Raw genomic sequence first — 23,348 nt, 5'->3', positions numbered from 1 at the left:
CTTGTAATACTCAATTATAAAAACACGTTGGCGCAAGCGAAACCTAATTCGGAGCTTCGATGAAGATTATACAAAACAACAGTTATCGAGGACATTTTGGTAAATTCACTATTCTAGATATGCCATGATTATTTTAATATTTTCAGGGGAGATTTTTTTTCTTCTTCTCTGTCTGGTGGGAACTCACCCTCGTGGGATCCCTACTCCACCTATCCCGTGTCCCCCCATTCTCTTGGACCTCTCATTTTCTGCCACCTTAACTCTCTCAAACTCTCAACTCTCTCTCTCTCTCTCTCTCTCTCTCTCTCTCTCTCTCTCTCTCTCTTCTTCCTCAGCAAGCACCAAGAGGGTGCAACCGCCTCGAATCACCACTACTCGCCATGTTCGGCGAGTCAAACCTTCAAGCCACCAACAAATCTAGCCACGTTGATGAAGGTTATCAACGTTCCAGCCCAGAACTAGAACCAAGGTTTACGAACTCGAACCCCAAAACTCGATTTCCATATTTTCTCGTCGAGACCATGATTTTCCCGATGAACCTCCATCATTCACGGCCTTGGTAAGCCTCGGGAATACTCTAAATCTTATACTTTTGTTTCATGGTTCAATTTTGAGCATGCTTGTGTGTTTTAGACTGGTTTTATGACAGAAAATAGCTCGGGGAAACTATTTCCCAAATTTCGGCAAAGTTCGCAAGTTTCAACTTTTTTTCGGCCAAGTCCGGCCATGGCGAGAGACCACAATGGTATAATCTTACTCCTTATCTCCCTAGCTTCAATTTGACTATTTATACGCTGAAAATGGTTGAGTTTTTTACCTTGATCGGAGCCGGAATTTATCACCGCAACTAGGACCAGGTCAACCCGACCCAATAGAAGAAAAAGCCTAGATCCGCAACCGGATTCAGATCTAAACCTGGGATCCCACCTGGTCCATTTCCTAAATGGATTTGGAATATTCTTAGAATATTCCTTGTGTTGACATGTTCGAAATTTTCTCAGAAACCCTTATAGGCTAATTTCGACGCCCCGAGTTCGTTTTTGATATTCGTTTAGTGAAATTCTAAAGATTTAACGTAGTTGACCGGCTCAGCGCCTAGGTTGACTTTTTGGTGTTGACCATTGACTTTTTGTTGACTTTTTACAAAAATCCCCGGAACCCTTCTTAGCATAGTTCGATGCCTTGATCCCAAAACCGCACTCCATTTTCCCAAATTTAATCGTTTTAGTTGGGTTTTACTAATGGATCCCAATATTATGCTTAGGTGCGATTACCATCAGAGAGTCCAATTTTCGTAGTACGAAGGGCTACGACCTCACAAGTATTTGTGAGTGGGTCTCTTCTTTTGTATAGTGTGTGTGTGTGTATATATATTATTTGAGTTTCCATACATAGATTAATAATGCATTTTCTAAGTGATGCCATAATTAAATTGATGTTATAAAAATTGTCGCGATGATTGAAATTTTGAGATTATTATGAATCCTATGGGATGCATAAGTATGCATATTTTTACGGGATGCCTTATTTATATTTACGGCAGTGAATAGTATTATGTCGACGTAAATTATTGATTTACCACTATATGATTTTGTTTTACGCTATCTACTCAAAGTTGCTGCACCTGTGTTAGTACTCACCCGGGCCAGGACCAGTCTTTCATGTGTATGTTCGCATCACACCGTACGCTCACTTTGGATCCATTGTAGGTGCCAGTCCTGTCAAAGATTGTTGTAGGCAAATAGGACTCATATGTGATGCACATAACATCAGTCTTCACATGATTGTAGTTCTAGAGCGTATATCATTATTACACTCAGTCATGTTCATGTCAGAATATCTATGCATGAACTCGTGTGTGAGCATATGTCGATAAGCACCCGATATGATATGTTTGTGTATGTGAGATTATGTGATTACCGAACATTAGATGTTTATTTACAAAATAGTGTAACGTATTGAATTCTTGAGATATTGCAGGCTACGGTAAGTATTTTCATACTATACGTAGTATGTATATTATGGAAACTATACTTGTTTTACAGCGAGGGGATATTATATTTTTGAAAAGGTTTTTACAAGGCTTTATTTTTAGGTCCACCCACCCTTGTTTTTCACCTTTCTAGGTTTTAGTAGCTGAGTTTTCATGTCGACGAGGATTCTTGGCAAATCTTGGTATAGTTGATTACCTTCGATGACATAATTCTTATCGTACATCTACTGTACTTTACTTATGCTCTACATCACGTGTGACTTGGGTTCAATACCGTTCACATGCGCACTCTTATGTTTAGGCACTTTTAAGTTTACATTTATTCACATTTTTCCACATCACTACACTTTATGGCTCACCTTCCTAGTGTCGGCCAACACAATTCGATTCGGAGTCTAGGTGGACATTCTGGGTTGGGGTATATTTTTTGTTACAAGTTTGTTACTTTTGAGCTGCGATGTCTTGGTCGAATTGACCACTCGATCGTTTTCTTTAGTGTCGCTCCCTCGGTGGTTGTTGGCAAGACTTTCATGGCAGCGACGGAAGCGGGCACTGCTTTCTTTGGTTGGAGATTAAGGATTAGAGTTTTTGTTTATTTCATTGGGCTAGGCTTTGTGTATCCATTTCCCCAATGTGTTTTGGGTTATTTTGCCTTCCTTTGAGTTGGCCTATAACCTCATTTCTGTTTAATGAATGTTACTTTTTGACCTTGGTTTTTTTTTTTTTTTTTTTTTTTTGATATTTCCTTTTGTGTACACCCTAATTAAGATCTACTCTAACCTTTAGAGTAAAACTCAAATTTTAGCTTCTAAACCCACCCCAACTTACTCTAACCCTTAGCCTTAATTTTGGGTTAAAACTGATTTTTGGAGCAAATTTAACCCAAGAAACCAGTCAGGGTAAATGGCTTGGCCTACTCTTGCGCATGGACTCCCCAAAAAAAGAAGAAAGCCGCAGCCTACCTGCAGCGCATGACAGTGGGGGGCCTATTGGCCTATTGTCAGGGCATATGTTGGCCACGTGCAGCCTCCCAACAGCTCTTTTCGAGATTAAATGGGCAAGATTAATGGATCGTTGGTTGATCCAACGTTCCATATTCAATTTTTTTTTTACATCTAATTTAAAACACATAGTTGAGATCCAATATGATCAAATCTAATAGTAAAAAAAAAAATAAAAAAAAATAAAAACCCTAACGACCCAAAATTAAATCCCACGGCTTAAACAATTAAAAAAAATCATTTAAATCAAAATTCACCCAAAAGATTAATCTAAATATTTTTAAGTTAAAATGTTCATAAAATTAAATTATGAATTACTTTTAAAAAAATTAGCCTAAATTCATTCTTTGGTAATCTCGAGCTAAAAATTTAACCTAGGAGGGTTAGAGTAGAAAAATTATTTATGGGTTAGAACCTAAATTTTTTGTGTTAAAAAATTTCAGGTTTTAATCCAAATGTTGGAGATGGTCTAATAAGATATTGAACAAATGTTGACTCTTACAACTGTGCAAACCAAACATGAGAATGAAAAAAAGTGTACTACTTAGTTATCATTCTGTAGCATTTCCAATTTCAAGCAGTATAATGAAAAATTTAGGAGCCATTCAATAACAATTTAGTTTTTGGTTTTCAATTTTCATTTTTTAAAACTGAAAATCGGTTTGATAACTACTTCTTTTTTTTTTCTTTTTTTTTTTAACTGAAGAAAGTAGTTTTCATTTTTTTTCTTTTAACTGAAAATTGAAAGTAGTTACCGAACGAGTTTTAATTTTCAAGAAAGTGAAACAAAAACTAAAAACTAAATACAAAATGGTTATCAAACGACCTTAATTTCTAATTGAAAAGGAAGATCAAACTCAACTCCAAACTATACACTTTTTTTCTAAGCCTAAGTATATAAATCTTAAAGTTTATAATAGTAAGTGAGATTTAAAAACCCATATGCATTCCTACCCCCAATGAACTCGTCCCATAACCAAGCACAACTTAAATGGTTAAAATTCAAAATTTTGGTAGTGATTCTTGCCTGAGATTTGTTGGTTCCTAAGACGGTCCAATAGTTTTTCGTGAAACAAATTTTAGGAATCCACATTGTACAAAGGCCTACCATAAACTGAGACAAATTCACCCCACACCTCCATGACTTAATTTTCTCTATGAAACCTCATTCTATTGGAATTTAATCAATTACAACCTCCAATTTCTATATTTTTTTTCTACGTAGAATTTCTCGATTTCTATGTTTGTAAACCCAAACAAAAAAAAAATAGTACTTGTTAATTAAATTTTCCAACTTTGATCCAAATTTAAATGATTTCTTCCGTCCAGTATAGTAAAATATGCAAGGAAAATTACTTAGAAATAAATGAGCTACGAAACTTTATAATGAGGGATTTCAAATGCACTCTACATGATCATTATAAAGACATAAACAAGGAATTTACAAGTGACAAGTACTAATTTGCAAATTCCCGTTAATGCATCGATCAAATCCCTTCAATTAATCTCTTTTAGTGCATTTCTAAGTTATTTAGCCTAAATATCTTGGTACTTGCAAATTCCTCATCTAAACATAACCTAGTTGTTGTTTTTTTTTTTTTTTTGGTGAGAATTTAAACTGGTAACTATCTAATCTACCATAAAGTATCGAAATAAACCAAGATCGGATTATAGATAACTCAAGTTGTAAGTGAGACAAATCTTCAATTCATCCTGGTTTATTTCAGATTTTCTTGAATCCCGCAGATTATGTGAAATTTAATTATATTGCGTTTTGATTAAATGCAGTTGCAAAATAGATTGGTTAGAATGCTACTGTAAGTTGACAGTTATGAAAATTTGTGGTCATTGGTTAGGGACCTTTGTTAGTCAAAGACATGGCACGTGTCTTATCACTTAAGCTAAATTTTATTAACATGTGACGTAATGTTAACTTGATTCTCTCAAGCAAATTACGTTTACTAAAGTGGTAGAATCAATCATATCCATGCACACCTCCCCCTAACAATAAGTGTCCTGATACCCTAAGAACACCAAAATTCTCAATCAAATCATAAAACAATAGAAATTTGATATATATTCACCAGTTACACTAAGAAGAACCAATAGCAAGTGTCCTGTTATTTTGCCGGGAAAATGAGAAATATGAAAAAGAAAGTTCACCTCGAATTTGGAGTCTTTTATTTCTTGCACATCATCAATCTACTGGGGTGGGCGGTGTAATATCAAACTTGGGCCTAGTAAATGGAGACTTAGGTCTACAAAGAACATAGGTGCTCGGCCCATATGGGTTTGTTGCAATCAACTTGAATACGTCCAAACCCGACTCAATTTCCACCATCAGGCGGAGCACCATCGGACGAATTATAATTAGGTAAGAACTAGTATGAACCCAAGCTAATCAATTTTCGAGTTGGCTTGGGTTCATGCCTTGCCCGCTCGAACTAACCTAATCCTAGTTCAACTCCTTGCTCGAATTCTAATAAATAAATGGATAATGAATCCTGGTGGATTTCTATTTTTATTTAAACTTCAATATTATTCGGAAAGAGGATTTTCGAACACAAAACCTTGATTGCATTATTAAATATAATTACATGTGCGACAAGCCTCTTGTAACAAGCTTATAAATTTTTGTGCTTTTGTTTAGTTGAATCTTGAAACTTTACCACTAATGTTGTTGTTTAGTTTGCAATTCTGCAACAAGCCTTGGTTGCAACTTTTAAAGATTGAGCGAATTTAGTAATTTGTTTAATTTTGGCATGAATCAAAAGAATACTTGTAGAATACTTTGGCAAGAAATTATAAAATTGGTTGGTATTGGGTTGAGCCCATGGGTTAGTTTTGTGGATTGAGCCCCAAACCGGCAAAGTTGGACAACCAACAGCGAATTGGAGGATGAGTTTAAGGACATTTTTCTTAAAAAAAATTCGCAGTTGAAAGGAATATGTATTATTCTTATTCATGTTTTAGTAATAATCAAATTAATGAATAAAATAACTGAAAATACGACTTTAACCTCTTAAATTCAAATTTTTTCATATAAAATCCGACATCAAATATACATAGAATTAATTGTGCACATCAAATATGCAATAGGGGCCTTTTAGACATCTAAAAATGTAAAATGTGTAAAGTAATATGTAATTAATGAATTCACTTAGGTGGATCCTAGTCACTGGGTTTTTTTTAGTAAAAAAAATTATGTCAGGTTTTATATGGAAAATTTTTGTGACATCCCACATCGTCCAGGGGAGTGATCCTTAAATGGATATTCACATCTTTACCTAGCACGAGGCCTTTTGGGAGCTCACTGGCTTCGGGTTCCGTAGGAACTCCGAAGTTAAGCGAGAAGGAGGCTTGAGCAACTTCCCAGTGGGTCACCCATCATGGGATTGCTCAAGCCTCCTTCTCGCTTTAACTTCGGAGTTTCTACGGAACCCGAAGCCAGTGAGCTCCCAAAAGGCCTCGTGCTAGGTAGAGATGTGAATATACATTTAAGGATCACTCCCCTGGGCGATGTGGGATGTCACAATCCACCCCCCTTAGGGGCCCGACGTCCTTGTCGGCACACACGCGACCAGGGTTAGGCTCTAATACCAAATTGTCACATCCCGGCCCGGGCGGGACCACTTCCCGGGAGACATCCCACATCGCCTAGGGGAGTGATCCTTAAATGTATATTCTCATCCTTACCTAGCACGAGGCCTTTTGGGAGCTCACTGGTTTCGGGTTTCGTAGGAACTCAGAAGTTAAGCGAGAAGGAGGCTTGAGCAATCCCATGATGGGTGACCCACTAGGAAGTTGCTCGTGAGTTCCCAAAAACAAAACCGTGAGGGAATGGTAAGCCCAAAGCGGACAATATCGTGCTACGGTAGTGGAGCAGGCCCGGGAAGTGATCCGCCCCGGGCCGGGATGTGACAATTTGGTATCAGAGCCTAACCCTGGTCGCGTGTGTGCCGACGAGGAAGTCGGGCCCCTAAGGGGGGTGGATTGTAACATCCCACATCGCCCAGGGGAGTGATCCTTAAATGTATATTCCCATCCTTACCTAGCACGAGGCCTTTTGGGAGCTCACTGGCTTCGGGTTTCGTAGGAACTCCGAAGTTAAGCGAGAAGGAGGCTTGAGCAATCCCATGATGGGTGACCCACTGGGAAGTTGCTCGTGAGTTCCCAAAAACAAAACCGTGAGGGAATGGTAAGCCCAAAGCGGACAATATCGTGCTACGGTTGTGGAGTTGGGCCCGGGAAGTGGTCCCGCCTGGGTCGGGATGTGACAATTTGGTATTAGAGCCTAACCCTGGTCGCGTGTGTGCCGACGAGGACGTCGGGCCCCTAAGGGGGGTGGATTGTGACATTCCACATCGCCCAGGGGAGTGATCCTTAAATGTATATTCACATCTCTACCTAGCACGAGGCCTTTTGGGAGCTCACTGGCTTCGGGTTCCGTAGGAACTTCGAAGTTAAGCGAGAAGGAGGCTTGAGCAATCCTATGATGGGTGACCCACTGGGAAGTTGCTCGTGAGTTCCCAAAAACAAAACCGTGAGGGAATGGTAAGCCCAAAGCGGACAATATCGTGCTACGGTAGTGGAGTCGGGCCCAGGAAGTGGTCCCGCCCGGGCCGGGATGTGACAATTTTGAATTTGAGGGGTTAAAGTCATATTTTCAGTTTTTTTTTTAACCATCTGCAGTTTAAACTAAATCTTTTATAAACTTTTGTAGAGTAATTCACGAGGCTAAAAAAAACGTCAATTTTATTATTCTGTTCTTTGAATTTCAAAATAATTCATATGAAATTGAAAATTTTCGATAGAGTTACAATATTAGGGATTAGGATTCTATACGGATCCTCTTTTGTAGAGATTTGAAGGATCAATCAATCGTGTCCACTTATCGTACATCGTGCAGCCAAAAATCATTTTGAATTTCTTTTATTTAAAATTAAACAAAAAAAGTACCTAATGAAAATTGATTGCATGATGTACAATAAACGGATACAATTGATCATCGAAATCCTCACAAAGAGAATCCAAAGATAATTTCTCATCCCAATATTAGAAATCAGGATATCATGAGACTCTTGTGTCATTTTATATTGTTGCCAATGTGACATGTCCTTGTCATGTGGTTGATAATAAGGCACGTCACATGTTTCCCTCGTCGACTTTTATTATATTTGCCAATTTGTCATGACATGCAATGCATGCATGCACATGAGACAGATCTTACACCAACCAACAATTTGATCATCAAACTAATTACGAGCTTGTTTGGAAGTACTTTTAAAATGGTTAAAAGTGTTTTCAATGAAAATATTTTTAGAATCAATACTTTGTAAAAATTCAAGTGAATCATGGAAAAACACTTAAATGCTTACTAAAAGAAACATGCAACTGGTATTTCCTAGAAAAATCACATAACTGATGTTTTTTTGCATAAAAAAAAGCACATGACTGATATTTTTTACATAAAGTATTTCAAATGCTTTTGAAACCCAAAAATATTTTCTCACAAAAACTTTGATCATTTTTAAAACATTTCTAATGGAGTCCTAAATTGATGCATTCGTTTCGATCACTACCCAAAAATAATGAGCTGGATTTGAGTTCGACACAAAAATCCCATGCAAAACTGTTTCCTCTTTTGATAACGACGGTCAAAGTCGTTAGGAACGCTGAGGTGCAAAACGCGGGAAGCGCGTACATTAGGGCCGGAATGGACCCCCTCGAAACGGTCACGTTTTGCCTCTCTTTCACCGCCTCCCCTCGGCCGTCCATTTCTGTATAAAGGTAGTTGAATGCTGCAGAAATCTCACGTGTCGTTCCCGAAGCCCCGACCCTCCCTCTCAACACAGAGGGAGAGAAACGCAGACATCGTCTTTGGGGAACTGATTCTTCCACTGCTCTGCTACGCTCCCAAAATTACATCTTTTCAAAAGGGTATGTGAAAATTGTTCCTTTTTCTTCTTTTTTTTTAATAATTTTACATTCTGAAGATTCAATTAAATTACTGGGGAAAAAATGGGTTCATGGGTTATTACAGGTGGGTTTTTTAATTTATACTTCAAGTGATGCAAATTGCATGAAAGCGACATAGAGGGTGTGTTTAAAATCTAGATTTGTATAATTTAGTTTTTGTTGGAACAATCAGATCCATGAATTGACAAGCATTATGGGAGCTGAAATGTCTGTTCGTTAGGCATTTGAGTTGTGTTGAATGTTTGATTATGCTTTGGGGCTGGCATTTCGTTTCTGTAGAGACATAAAAAGTCTGCATTGTATCTGGGAGAGATCTTGTTCTGGTGTTGGATATATTTTCATTTGCGTTGCTTGACTTCTGTATGCTTAGTTTCATTGGTTCCGAAGGGTGTTAGAGCCTCAAACCCTGTGATCCACCGGTAAGGCTCGTCATTTGCACTATAATTGATTCTAATTAGCTTTATTTCTGCAATAGCTATTGTAAGCATTACGTAGAACTCTAACTGGGATGAACAAAACCATTCAATTATCGGTTTCTACAGAATATAATATATGAGGGCAACTGTGAATTATTACAAGTAGGATCGATGTTTTTTGATGACCCTTATCCTTTAGCAACAATGCCTTAATCTGCAGCCAAATCTTAGAAACAGACAATTTTCTGATGACTGTTGAGTTGATTCTTAAATTTTTTTTTTAAAAAAAAATAAAAAATTTTGATAAGCCCTCTCCTGCCATAATATTTTAGAAATGCAATTAACGTATACTGTGAATCAGTGAATCCTTTTGATCTGATATAACTCTTAAGCTAGCTATCATAATTCTGCAGAACCGGAACTTAGGCGCCAATGTGTAAGGTGAAAAACATCTGCGAGAGACCAGCCCCAGTTAACAAGGATGTTTCCCCAACGGTTCCTCCATGGCCTGGTCCAGTGACAAACAGTCTTCATAAGGGGTCATCAAATGATGGATCACCACAAAAGGGGTACAGCTGTGTTTCTACAGCAACAAGAGATTTGTGGGATCGCCTCTTTGATGAAGGTTATAAAGCAGATGTTTCTGTTAATACTGATGACGGTGGAATTATTTATGCCCATGCTAACATTCTTGTAAGTTTATTTTATTCAACTTCGTTTACAATATGTTAAGCCTCTCTATGTTCTGTTTCATCTCTCCTTGAGATTTAAGGAGTCGGGGTTTTATCTCCCTTATTATATCCAATTGGACATCCCTTATCTGAATGTGGGAAAATTGTATTTGATATGCTTACCTATTTGTACATTGTTTTACCACAAAATGATATAGTACTCTAAAACATGTATAGTTGTGCCGGTTGTAGAAGGAAACATTGATTTTTCAGTTTGAAATTGTAACCTGTCAGTAAGATGTGACAATGGAGTTACTGTTTATGCTAACGCTATAACTTGATGCTATTGTGACAGGGAATGGCTTCTCCTGTAATCAAAGCCCAGTTGAAGCAATCACACCGGTTTCGTCGTCAACGATCAATCTCAATTCGTGGAGTTCCAGTGGATGCAGTTCGGGTTTTTATTCGATTCTTGTATTCTTCCTGGTAACAATTCTTCCCCTAGCGTTGCTTCTCTTTTACTGAATTTCTTGGAGTGCATTTGATGCCTTAAAAGTGGCCTCTGGGTGAGATTTCATACCTGAACCTAGGAGGTTTACATGGAGAACCCATTTTGAATTATGAAATGGTGAAAGCTTTTACCGTACCTAGCTGGCATTTGTAATGAATGTTGAATGATCAACTTTGTGGTTGTTTTCTGCTTGAAGTCTTCATTAACCTGCACAAACATAGTGCAATAATAAAACATTTATCCATATGCCAATTTTATTACGACAAGTTTTTTGTTGTAATAGTAAGATGGCACAATGTGATAGTATACTGATTGTAACTGGTTTTTTGTGTTTAGTTACGAGATGAAGGAAATGGAGGCTTTTGTTGTGCACTTGTTGGTGCTCGCTCATGTTTATGTGGTTCCCCATTTGAAGCAAGAATGTGAGAAGAAGCTGGAGCATGGTTTGCTTACTATAGATAATGTTGTCGACATCTTTCAACTGGCACTACTGTGTGATGCCCCTCGACTTAGCCTCATTTGTCACCGTATGATCCTGAAGAACTTTAAAACTGTTTGTACAACTCGAGGATGGAAAACAATGAAGAAGAGTCACCCGACACTAGAAAAAGAACTCGTGGAGTCAATGATTGAAGAAGATACTGTAAGGGATCTGTATGCGTTTGGTTTCTTCTTCTTTCGTTTCCTTGTATCTGTGTGCAGGGCCATGGAAAGTCATGCTAAAACTCATTCATGCTTGAATTTATTTTCAGAGGCAAAAGGAGAGGATCAAAAAGATAAATGAAAGAAAAATTTATATGCTCTTATACGAGGCAATGGAGGCTCTTGTGCATATATATGAAGATGGTTGTCGAACAATTGGACCATCTGATAAGGACTTTAAAGAGAACCAGGCACCTTGTAAGTATGTAGCCTGTAAGGGACTGGAATTGCTCGTTCGCCATTTTGCTGGCTGCAAGTTGAGAGTCCCAGGCGGTTGCATCCATTGCAGGAGAATGTGGCAGCTGCTGGAGTTACACTCCCGCCTTTGTTCTGGTTCCCATAACTGCAGGGTTCCTTTGTGCAGGTGTACCTACTAATCTTTCTTTGTTTTTTGCCCTTTTTCCTTTGATTCTAGGGTGGGGGACGCGAGGGTCAAACTCTTGGTGTGGGCGTGGTGGTAGTAAGTGCTCCAACCACTAGACCTATATGCCCCGATCTTTCCCCCACGTAGTTTCGTATAAGCATTGCAGATTTGAGTTTTAGACCATCTTACATAAACCGACAATGGGTGGAAAGGCTTAGAATCTTGTAATGACACAAGTTTTAGAATTCCTGAAGTGAGTGTCAATGCTCTCAACATGCCTCCTCACATGTAGGACTTAAGCCAAACACGTAGACAACTTACATTAGGTCATGTAGCCCAATATCGGGTCTACATGGTCTGTCTATTTTAGAAATAGGAGAATCGAACCAAAACCAATTGTCAATGGGATAGAGAGGTCCCAGACCATGTATATTTTGAGACTTGTGACACAAGGCTCGAGAGTTCCCGATGTGAGATTTTATACGCAACAAGTTTAGGTAAGTGATGGCGATGCTTAGTAGATAGATAAAATCAAATTCATCCAACGGTAATCAATGGGTCGGTGAGCAAAAACATTTGCTTTGTTTTGAGCACGAAAGCTTCATATTTCACGTTATGGATTGTTTTGTTTTGTTTACGCATCCTGTGTCTAATTCTGGAAACTGTTTTAAATTCAGGAATTTTAAGGAGAGAATAAAGAAGCAGAGCAAGAAGGACGAGATTAGGTGGAAAATGTTAGTGAAGAAGATTTTGACAACAAAGAGAATCGCCGGAGCGCCATTCGTTTCATCGGCATTTGTCAGCACTTTGTGGCAGTGAAGTCGTCGTCTTTGTTCCCACGCAATGGAACACCAGATTTTAGTTTTACAAATTTGTTGTGCTATCAATGTAACGAGTGTTCCGTTGTAATCTTTAATCTGTAATTTAATAAGACGCGGAGATGAAATTCCGGAATTCCGGTAAACTCACAAATACCAAAATTTCAAATATGTATTTTGGTTCTACAAAATATGTAAGATAATGTTTAGCTCAAGTATATATGTGAATGCATTGAACTCCTTGTTCATATATTTGAGACCTCTCACGTACAAATAAAAAGGAATGCCTAACTAATCGGGAAATTTTTGAGAAAAAAATTAGTGGGGTCATTCCTTAATAATACATTTACACAGCACTTGTGTTTGATTGGAAATGTGTGGTTCGAAATGGGAACTTCTTCTTAGGTCATGTTTACTTACAAAGAATAAGATCATTTTCATTCATGCATTTACTAAAACCTAATAAAACCTAAGGAATGAATAGATAAGTGAGTCCCATATTGATCTTGGTGGCATACCAAAAAATCATACCCAGTACTTCTCATTCACATTCCTTCTCGTCGCACCTTACCAAGTAACATGTCATTACATCGTTGAGCGTGAGTAAAGTAATGAATTAGAAATTAAGATACGTCTCTAACTCAAGATACGTACAAAGCTCGATTCCCTCCAATGTAGCAACAAAAAAATATTGTTAGATTGAATCCATTACTTCTGGAATTATTTTGCCTTTTCATAAAGGTGATTAGATCTTTAGAACGATGTAGTCTTTGTTTGCTTTCCTTAAAGTAGAACATAAATATGAAGACATTGACAATATGTCTCCTCCTCCCCCTCAATTATTTCACCAAATAATAAATTAACTCCATTATTCAAGTGGGGTAAGGGGGAGAAATTAAACAAGCCAATGATTAAGAAATATATATAGCTGCTAATTATTATTGATTTATATTTAATTTGTGAAATTAATGCAGACCACAACACCAAAACATTCTTCTTTTTCCTTCAAAATGTGTGGGACTCTCTGGATCTGGATGAAGAATCCTATCCTAATTATAAATGTTTATACTTTCAATTTCCCCCCCCCCCCTTTTCTTCTCTTTTAGCATGAGTGTACAGCTCTTCCAAGTATCGTTCGATGCTTAGCTTTTTCGACAATGCACCCGAAATTCTCATACAAAATCTGTTGCTTCGCTTCTCCGAGAGCCTTACCTGATGAACTGACTGGGGAATCTCTGATCTGAATCGGGATGTTCTTTATATTGGAAGACTTTCAAAACTGCCTTCCCTCCTGCGTTTCTTCTACTCCTTTTACATGCTTGTAACAGAACAAAACAAATATACTGGTGCTGCCGCTTCTTCAGTTTGGACATGTCGTCGACCCTGGTACTATCCTCTAACTTATGTGTCTTCGCGTGCTTCATGTACATATTTTTACGGTGACAAGCTTTCATCATCTGAACTGTTGTCTTGTCTCACGTTATACCTGTTGAGAACTGGTAGAGGAGCAGTTGATGCTATGCGGAATGATCTAGCAGAGCCCACCAGTGTTCTATCCTGCATACTCCCCACTTCCTTGCAAACTTGGTCCAATATGTTCAGAAAATCTCTCACGATCATGAAGATTCTGAAAGGGTGGGCTTCCTCCTTTGCTGTATCCCCGTGAAAATATTCAGTGACCTCTTTCACCAGAAATAAAGCCTTCCTTTCATCAGCCTTGACCCTAAGAATTTCATCCTTGGCCTCATTTAGAAATACCTTCATCGAGTTGAAGAATTTCCCTTCCATATCGGGTTTCTCATATTGCAAAACCAGTTTTACCTTCTCAAGCCCCATTTCAAGCTTCGACAGGTAGCTACTTAGAACATCTGAGTCCATTCCTGCTACTTTCTTGACGTTGCTGAGGTCTCTGCCCAGCCCTGCAACCATTTGCAATCCTTGCTTTCTGAATCCATCTTCCTTGGTCTTGGCAGGCATGTTTTTAGCATTATCATTTGTAGAATCAACAACTTCACCTTCGGATTTTATGATCTCTTGGACCACAAAATGGAGCAATGTGGTCTTTCCATCAGTTGCCTTTACGTCTACTAGTTTTAATAGTGTATCAAGTTTGAAAGATTTAGCGTCGCCACGATTGGTCCCAACATTCATTCGGTTCCCTGTCTTGAGAACAGCTTCAAGGAGTTTGAGGAATAATCGACTGCTCTTTAGTTCTTCACTTGCGTCCTGAAGAATGACAAGATATTATGTATCAATTTTTATGTCAATATTTATGGAATTAAGAGATCTTAAAACAAAATATTTAATTTCAGCCAAAGTACCTCCAGCGTTTGAAAGGACTTCCTCAGGTACTTCACTTCTGTATCAAAATTAGCTCTGTATAGCATTGCCTCAACTCTCTTAAAGGCAAACGGGATATCGAGCACAGCCTTCAGAAAGCGTTCAGCAGTCCCTAATTTTGAGACATCACCCTGGTAGTCTCGAAGCTTAATTTCTTCTTCCTTTGTTGGAGCCATCTTCACCAGAGTTTCCAACAGCTCAACGCCCAAGCCTTCAGGGTTACCTGTTATGTACAAACAAATAATGCACATGATGTAGCAAATATAAATACCACCAAAACACGGAGGGAACGAGAGAAGGTTAACTAGTGGCCTTGATACATTGACACCAAGTGATCGAACTTTCAAGGGGCAATCCATTTCTGTTGACAAAGATTTCACCTGAACCTATTGCTTCTTTTAACAGAAAACTTTAAAGACGGTATGTCATTTCACAAGGGAGGTTGTAGGGAATCAAAAAAATTCTGTTGGAAAAATTGCAGGATTATTAGAAAGTAAAGTTTGAATATTAAAAAAAACAAAAAAAGTATTAGCAGCTCGAGTCCTCATGTTAGTAATTTGCTCTTATAGCGCTACAGTGCTTTCGTTCTCTCTTCTTCCTCATATTCATTACTGACATGATCATGTCTGTGGGTGGAACATACTGTTGCTTTTACTCTTATTTTCCAAGTAACAATAATGACTTCCAGCTTAAGCTTTTAACTGTCACTTTTGTATTGACATCCTCCATTATCTCCTTGTCTTCTTTCCTTTCCCAAACAGTGGCTCGATATAGAATTCGTGCCTCCGAAAAATTTGTGTTACTAGAAACTCATTTAATTTTATTACTCCGAAACGAGTTAAGAATTCATGATATCCATGTTTAGTCTAATGGATCCCTAACCTTGCTATGCTTTCAGTAAATTGGGCAAACAATTTGATGACAAAGTTTCTATATCACTAAGCAGAATTAAGGAGTTAAGTAATCATCAGAAATGAGAAAGGAGTAATCACTCACCGTCTAAAAGCGCCTCGGTGACCTCATCTCGTGCAACATTCAGTGCTCTCAACAGTATAGCTATGTTTTGTGACTTCTTTGGATCCAAAACCCTGTTTTCCTGCTCAACAGGAGGAAGAACTGACCGTCTAGTAGTCTCTTTTGGGACTGAATTCCCCGGATTACACCCGAAAAGAGTCTCCATCATGTCCTCATTTAACCTGCAAACAAATTAGACATTACCAAAAATCAGAATGTGCACACATTATTCAATTAGCTTGATTTCAGCTGAACTTTACTTACTGGAATGAGCTCGATTTCAGCTGATCCCACACGGTAGCGCGGTCAGAGGTTGCCCGGACCTTGTCCCAGTGCAGAGGCTTCAGCTTGGGCTTTGCCCCTCCTGAATCTTCATTCTCAAAACTCTCTGAAGACGCCAAGCTTTCAACAACTTGCTCAGTAGGTTTTCTTGTCCCATTTTCGAAAGGCCCTTTCGGGATTGCTGCAAAGGAGGATTGTGGCTGTGGCTTCACCGGAACTTGAACTGGCCTTGCAGAAACCACTCTTTCTGAATCCCCAACTTGCCTTAATATCGTCGGTCGCGACGGCGGCGGTGGCGGAGGAGGCGGAACAGGGGCTTTAGATACACGCGCCAAATTTGGTGGAGGTGGGGAGGAGAATTTCGGCCTCTTATGAGAAAACGATGGAGCTCTCTGTTGGGCGTCGTGGGTTTGAGTCTGAATTGGCATTGGCGGCGGGGGAGGAGGCGGAGGAGGCGGCGGCGCAGCCTGGTTCCTTGTGGTGGAAGAAACCGAAAGCCGGGATTTTGGAGAAGTTCGTTTCGAGTTGTGAATTGAACTGGCGACGTGAATCGGAGCACAATTGGCGACTCCATTGTTGCTGCTCTGCTTCGGTGTGTAGTAGCTGCCGTCGTAGCTGATGGAGGAGCAGTTCGGCGAATGAAACGCCGTTTCGTTGCTCTCTTCATCGGAGGACGACATGGCTGACGGCGAGTTGAGGTTCTGAGGAGGGTTGGTCAAAGGAGGAAGCGGCTGCAACTCGGGACTCGGCCGGTACCGATCCGATATTTTGACCGAGTTGAGCCTGTGATAAGGAGACCGGTTCAATTCCGCCGTTGTCGGCCCGCTCACGGCTTCGCTGCTCGTCGTCGACGTGCGGCTGGGCTCGACTGTGCCAATGTAGAGGAAGCTCGAGGGTGGGATTCTTGGGTCGTCAGCGTATCTCTGGGAATCGGGTCCTCCGCCATTGACGAGTTTCTGAGACTCGGACGGGTGTTTGACTCTGTGGCGGTAAAGGAAGAAGGCGAGGCCGGAGAGCATCCCGAGAGTCACGATTCCGACCGAGGCGGCAATGGCGACTTTCTTCGTCCCCTTGGTCGGTTGCGGCGCTTGTGGGTTCTGCACAGGGGTGGCATTAGACGGCGGCGGAGGGGGTTGAGTCTGATCTGGGGTCGACCCAGATGGCAACTCATGGAAAAAGGGCTGGTCGCTTGAAGTGTCGGGCGGAGGCGGCGGTGGAATCGGCGGCGACGGGGCGTCCGGCGGAGGGGAGGAGCTGTCTGGAAACAGGGGCTGGTGGAGAATTCTTCTGTGGATTGCAGTTAGTGATTGGAATCGAAGAGCGTGGAGGGAAGTGAGGGAGAGGGAGAGAACAATGGAGAAGATGAGCTGGTGACGAGGAGCTCGCAATTTCATGGTGGAGTTTCAATGGCGGAGTGTTGGGTTCTGGTTTTGTTTTTGTTTCGCAAAATAAACCCAATGCATCGTCGTCGTCGTCTTCTTCCTTCTTCCTTTCAGTGATTTTGTTTTTGGGATTTTGATTTTTTCTGTTTGTTTTGGTTGGATTGAAAGCCAGAAATTGGCAGAGAGAGAGAGAGAAGAGAGAGAGGGGAGAGAGAGTGAGTTGGAGGGGAAGGGAAGCTTTTTTGGCTGCAAGATCTGGGATGCGTATGCCGAAGAGTAGCTTCTGATCTCAGCAGTAAGCCGCATTCCCTCTTTTTTTTATTTTTTCCTTTTTTTTATTTTTAATTTTCTTTACACCTATTTGTCATGTGGATTTGTTCATTAGTTTTTAAAAAAGTTAACATATGAATTAATCAAATTATACCTAAGTATTTTATTAGTGGGGTGTCTTTTAAATAACCCCCTAATAGAAAACTAATTTCTACCAAGAACACTAGAAAATTTAATCTCTTGTGAACTATGTTAAGGTCATGTCATATGATTCAAATAAAATTGAGCTTGTAGGGTAAACATCGTGGTTGATATGGAAGATATGAAGATTTTGAGTCACATCTCAATTTATAATACTCTAGATAATTTGTTTTTTTTTTTTTAGGTTTTAGTGAAAGGGATGCAAAATTCTTATTACGTGAACGTGACCTATCTCTGACTCATTTTTTTCACTCGCATTCATCATTTGAGCTAACTCAAAGACTTTCTACCTCTATAAAGACAAATTCGTCTTTTAAATCGAGAAAAAATGGTTTGTTTATACCTTCTACTTTAGGTTACGAAGTTTTATTTTTGTTATTAATTTGCAGTTATTATATGATGTGGTATACCACATAGGATTTTCTTATTGAAATTTGTAGAGCTTAACTTCATAGTAGTCCTAAACAACTATACAATACAGTCACCAAAAGGTTTAGCATTTTAATCTAATTGAGGAATGATATTTAAATTCTTTAAAAATAAACTTAACTGTGACTTTCTCAAACCTGTAATATACATTCCTTCATTGCGTTATAAATTATATAGACAGTCTTACTTGAATTACTTTTAATACAAACGACAAAAATAAAAATTTAAGCTTAAAAATACATAAAAATACAGGGGAGAATAAAAGAATGTGAACAGCATTACTAACAATAATACTTTCATTTTAATTATCATTATATTAGACAAATGGTGGTGTTATGCACACATTTTTTACTTTCTAACACTTTAATTTTTGACAATCGAATCAAATAAATTAAAAAACATAAATTAACAGATAACGTGTATAAACTAAGCAAATGGAACGATTTTTTGTGTTACTTTGTTAGTGTTTATTTTATAGTGGTGAAAAGGAAAGAATGAGAGTGTTGTTGTTGTAGTGAGGAGAATCTAGTTTGGTGGCTGTTGTTATCAAACAAATGAATGGACGATGATGACGACGTAGTGGTCCGGATCCTTTTCCATGTTAATAAAGAGCCACCTTCGTGTCTTTAGTTGTTCCTTTTTATTTTTAACTCGTATTTTACCTTTCATCGAGGCCGACGCCCAACAAGGCAAGGCACATATTCTTTTCATGTTTCCACTTGCTGCCGTTGGATCCCGACCATCCCGACTACTTTTACCGTCTTTTTATATCTGAATTATGATTTAATGATATTTTATAAAGTATTTTAAAAGTTAATAAAAACTTTATTGTTTAGCAATATACTAATTGTATTTTTTCTTTCACTTAATCAATAAAACATTTGTGTTAATTAGGCATAGGCTAATGTACCAGTACGCCTATTGTGATTTCCACTACAAGAGTCAAAATACGAACAAGAACCCAGAGAATTCCATAAACCTCTTTTAAAAATTCTAATCTAGAAAACAACAACCAATTATGTGCTTCAATATAATTACTAGGAGTAAGCACTATTCCTTGTTTCCAATACTTGGTGGCTTGATCGAACCAAGCCTCTGGAATCTCCTCGTTGAACGCCCTGTTCTCTCCGGTCAGAATAGGGGGTAAATAATTTAATCAAAATTTACTAAAGTATTGTATTACAAAGAATAATTAGAGGAATTGTATCAATATCTGGACCTTATTGTATATAAATAATTGTATTATATAAATAAAAAGAATTTTATATAATAATAATAATAATAAAATTCAGGGTTCTTTTCTTGTTATTCCTTACATAATGATTCAGAAATTACCAGATCTTTGCCTACACAAACAAATTGTTGATAAAACTCCAAAATGACTTTTCTTTTTACCCAATTTTTTTTTCACAAGTTTTTTATTTTTTATTTTTTATTTTTTTATACAACGAATAACATGAGTTTTAAATCATTATAAATAATTAGAACTTGACTCTTCTATCATCCCCTCTTTCTCTTTCTATAAATGTCACATGGGCATCACCCTATTGTAAATATTGTAGGAAAAACAGAACCAACAATATTAGCGTAGGCCTTCTTTTTCTTTAAATGCATTCTTTTAAACAGATGAACCGAATTGCAACATTCAACAGAAAAGCATTGAATTGAAGCTTTTGAAAAATGAAATAAGTCCTTGCGGGACGATGTTGTCATCATATTTAGGAAGTAACTTCAATTAAATATCATTCAGAAGTATCGATTCAAGAAAAACACATTCGCTGTTGCCGAATCCTGCCAGAGTAATCTCAAATATTGGAGGAGGACCGGTGTGAATCATATAAAATAGAATAGGGTATCTGTTAGAACCAAATTTGCACACCGCCAACCAACTTAATATATTTTTTAAAACGGTTTTATGAAATTAATAAGAAATAGAGAGTCGTTGTATGAAATTAAATTTTTTTGTATGAAGTTGAAATTAGATGAAAAGTTAAGAGAATAAAATGTAATTTACCCTTATTTTATTGTAACTTTTTTCAAGTCTTTTTTTTTTTTTCTCAAATATCTTGAATACTCAATTAGTAAATAATATTTGTGCTTTGAACTCTCAGAATCAATACACAATTCTCCCATTTTTTTATTATCGCTTATAAAAAAAAAAAAAAAAAAAACCCCAATGCTCAGGAGGCTACCATCACAAATAGAGAAAAACTAAGCTATATTTTTAGACTTATTTTTAGCTATGCTTTCTCGAACTTCATTTTGATCTCACTTTGCCCATATAGCTCAAAAGTCATCATTTCAGTCTCTGAAACTCAAAATTCGTTTCACTTTGACTTTTAGACTCTCTCTTCTCCCTAAAATTTATAAGTCGCCTCCTAAACCTATGTGGGACCCAACACCCAATAAGACTATGTCATATGTGCAATAAATTTGATTATAAATCTCCATTATACGTTAACATTCAACAATAGAGAATATTAAGTAAAAAAATAAAAAATTGAAGAGATGAAAAAAAAAAAAAAAAAAAATGATTAGCCTACCGCACTCAAATCAAACCCACATAAGAAATTAATAGATGTAGGCAACATGGAGAGAATTTTGAGTTTTATAGAGACGACTTCCAAGTTTTAGGGAGCAAAATGGGATCAAAACTGATTTACAGGAGGCAAAGTGATGCAAACTTTGAGTTTCAGGAAGTAAAGTGAGGACTTTTGAGTTACAGGGATCAAAGTGAGATTAAAATCAAGTTTCAAATGGCTTATCAAAAAAATAAGCTAGATTTTCAGTGTGCTAACACGATGTCAAGTGTTTCAGAATTTTCACATAATTTACAAATTTGGTTCAAGAGGCTACATGTCACATCCCGGCCCGAGGGGGACCACTTCCCGGACCCGCTCCACTACCGTAGCACGATATTATCCACTTTGGGCCCCGACCACACCCTCACGATTTTGTTTCTGGGAACTCACACGAGAACTTCCCGATAGGTCACCCATCCTGGGAATGCTTTCGCGCACTTCTCGCTTAACTTCGGAGTTCCTACGGAAGCCGAAGGATTGTGACATCCCATATCGCCCAGGGGAATGATCCTTAAATGTATATTCTCATCCCTACCTAGCACGAGGCCTTTTGGGAGATCACTGGCTTCTGATTCCGTAGGAACTCCGAAGTTAAGCAAGAAGCGCGAAAGAGCATTCCCAGGATAGGTGACCCATTGGGAAGTTCTCGTGTGAGTTCCCAGAAACAAAACCATGAGGGTGTGGTTGGGGCCCAAAGCAGACAATATCGTGCTACGGTGGTGGAACGGGCCCGGGAAGTGGTCCCCCCCGGGCCGGGATGTGACAATTTGGTATCAGAGCCTAACCCTGGTCGTGTGTGTGCCAACGAGGACGTCAGGCCCCTAAGGGGGGTGGATTGTGACATCCCACATCGCCTAGGGGAGTGATCCTTAAATGTATATTCACATCCCTACCTAGCACGAGGCCTTTTGGGAGCTCACTGGCTTCGGGTTCCATAGGAACTCCAAAGTTAGACGAGAAGCGCGCGAGAGCATTCCCATCGGGAAGTTCTCGTGTGAGTTTCCAGAAACAAAACATTGAGGGCGTGGTTGGGGCCCAAAGCGGACAATATCGTGCTACGGTGGTGGAGTGGGCTCGGGAAGTGGTCCCCCCTGGCCAGGATGTGACACTACATTAGGCCTGGTTTGACACACCATATAAAGCACTCGATAAGCCTAGTTATACAGAGCCAATTAATTGGTGCCCCAATTGGATAAATAGTCACCTGACTAATAATCTGGCCCCACCTAAATTATACGCTTCACACCTGCTAAATAGTCCACTCCAAAGTGTCTGTATAATTAGTCGGCTCCATATATAAAACGCCTGCTATGTTCAATCTTCTTCTTCTCCAGCCGAAGCTTTTCTTCGTCGTCTTCTTCTCTAACCAAGTTTTTCTTCGTCGTCTTCTTCTTCTTCTTCTTGGTGGATTAATTCTAATTTGTTTTCTGTTTGAGTTTTCTGGGTTTTCTCCATCACCAAGAACTTGGGTATTTTTATAGGAGTTTTAACGAAAAGCTCGTAGTACTGTTCATTTTAACGAAAAACTACATTTTTACACTAAAAAGTTAATCCTAATACTATTCATTTTACTTTTATCATTTAAACTCAAAGTTTTTAATTTTTTTTTTATTAGTTTTCCTTATTTTTATTGCAGCACCAATTTCAATACAAAGATTTTGCTTTTGGTTTTTTCATGTGCATCTGAGCTTTGTACTCTTCAGGGTTGAGGGTTTTAATTAAAGTATAAAACTTCAATAATTCGATATTGATTTTCTTTTTGGTAATTACGGGCCGTTGTGGCCATTACATTTTTGAATGCTAGAATTTGGAGTGGATTTCATTGAATCGGGAAATATGTTTCCTGGAAATTGAAAATTTTTGGGATTTGGAGCTTGTAGTGTAGTGTTCTTCAGCAATCAATGGATGATTGCAGATCTGAAAATGCAGTAGATGTTATCTGCTTTTCTGGATTTTACAGAGGAAAAGGTTCTAATTAACACCATCTCCAATGGTTGAGTTAAAAGATAAATATTTTAGTTTGGAAAATTTAGCTTTTAGTCCAGAAATAATTTTTCTGCTTCAACTGTTCTAGTCTAAAATTTTAGTCCGGGATTATTAAATAATGAATTTAGGCTATTTTTTTTGTTAAATTAAATTTAAAAAAAAATAAATATGTAGACTATCGTAAATTAATTTTATGAACATTTTAATATAAAAAAATTTATATTCCGATAAATATTGGGTGGAGTCCACTCCGATCTCTGGGCTAAATTTTGGGAGGAATTTGACCTTGGTTTAGCATTTAGCATTTAGCCTAAATTTTCCCCTGGATTAGAGTGGGTTTGGAGGGTAATTTGACTTTTAGCCTACCATTGGAGTTGGTCTAAAAGCGAACCATCTCTTTATTTATT

At 38.4% G+C, this 23,348-nt stretch overlaps 2 protein-coding genes across 2 annotated transcripts; one reads left to right on the top strand and one right to left on the bottom strand.

Annotated features, from left to right (window-relative positions):
• Positions 1-8,779: 8,779 nt before the first annotated feature.
• Positions 8,780-12,705, top strand: LOC137747013 (BTB/POZ and TAZ domain-containing protein 4). Its single transcript, XM_068487009.1, has 6 exons — positions 8,780-8,934; positions 9,803-10,082; positions 10,416-10,546; positions 10,908-11,214; positions 11,324-11,637; positions 12,315-12,705. The coding sequence occupies exons 2-6, from the start codon at positions 9,822-9,824 to the stop codon at positions 12,454-12,456; spliced, it is 1,155 nt and encodes a 384-aa protein (XP_068343110.1). The 5' UTR covers positions 8,780-8,934; positions 9,803-9,821; the 3' UTR covers positions 12,457-12,705.
• A 732-nt stretch (positions 12,706-13,437) lies between these two features.
• LOC137747011 (formin-like protein 6) lies at positions 13,438-17,719 on the bottom strand. Its single transcript, XM_068487008.1, has 4 exons — positions 16,074-17,719; positions 15,792-15,991; positions 14,777-15,018; positions 13,438-14,681 (listed from the first exon to the last, which is right to left on the bottom strand). Exons 1-4 carry the CDS (start codon positions 17,483-17,485, stop codon positions 13,890-13,892), a joined length of 2,646 nt encoding a protein of 881 aa, XP_068343109.1. The 5' UTR covers positions 17,486-17,719; the 3' UTR covers positions 13,438-13,889.
• Between the last annotated feature and the right edge of the window lie 5,629 nt (positions 17,720-23,348).

The sequence above is a fragment of the Pyrus communis genome, chromosome 10 (genome assembly GCF_963583255.1).
Source record: "Pyrus communis chromosome 10, drPyrComm1.1, whole genome shotgun sequence".
Taxonomy (NCBI): domain Eukaryota; kingdom Viridiplantae; phylum Streptophyta; class Magnoliopsida; order Rosales; family Rosaceae; genus Pyrus; species Pyrus communis.
The sequence above is the reverse complement of the archived record's forward strand: the minus strand, read 5'-3'. Positions and strand labels throughout refer to the sequence as shown.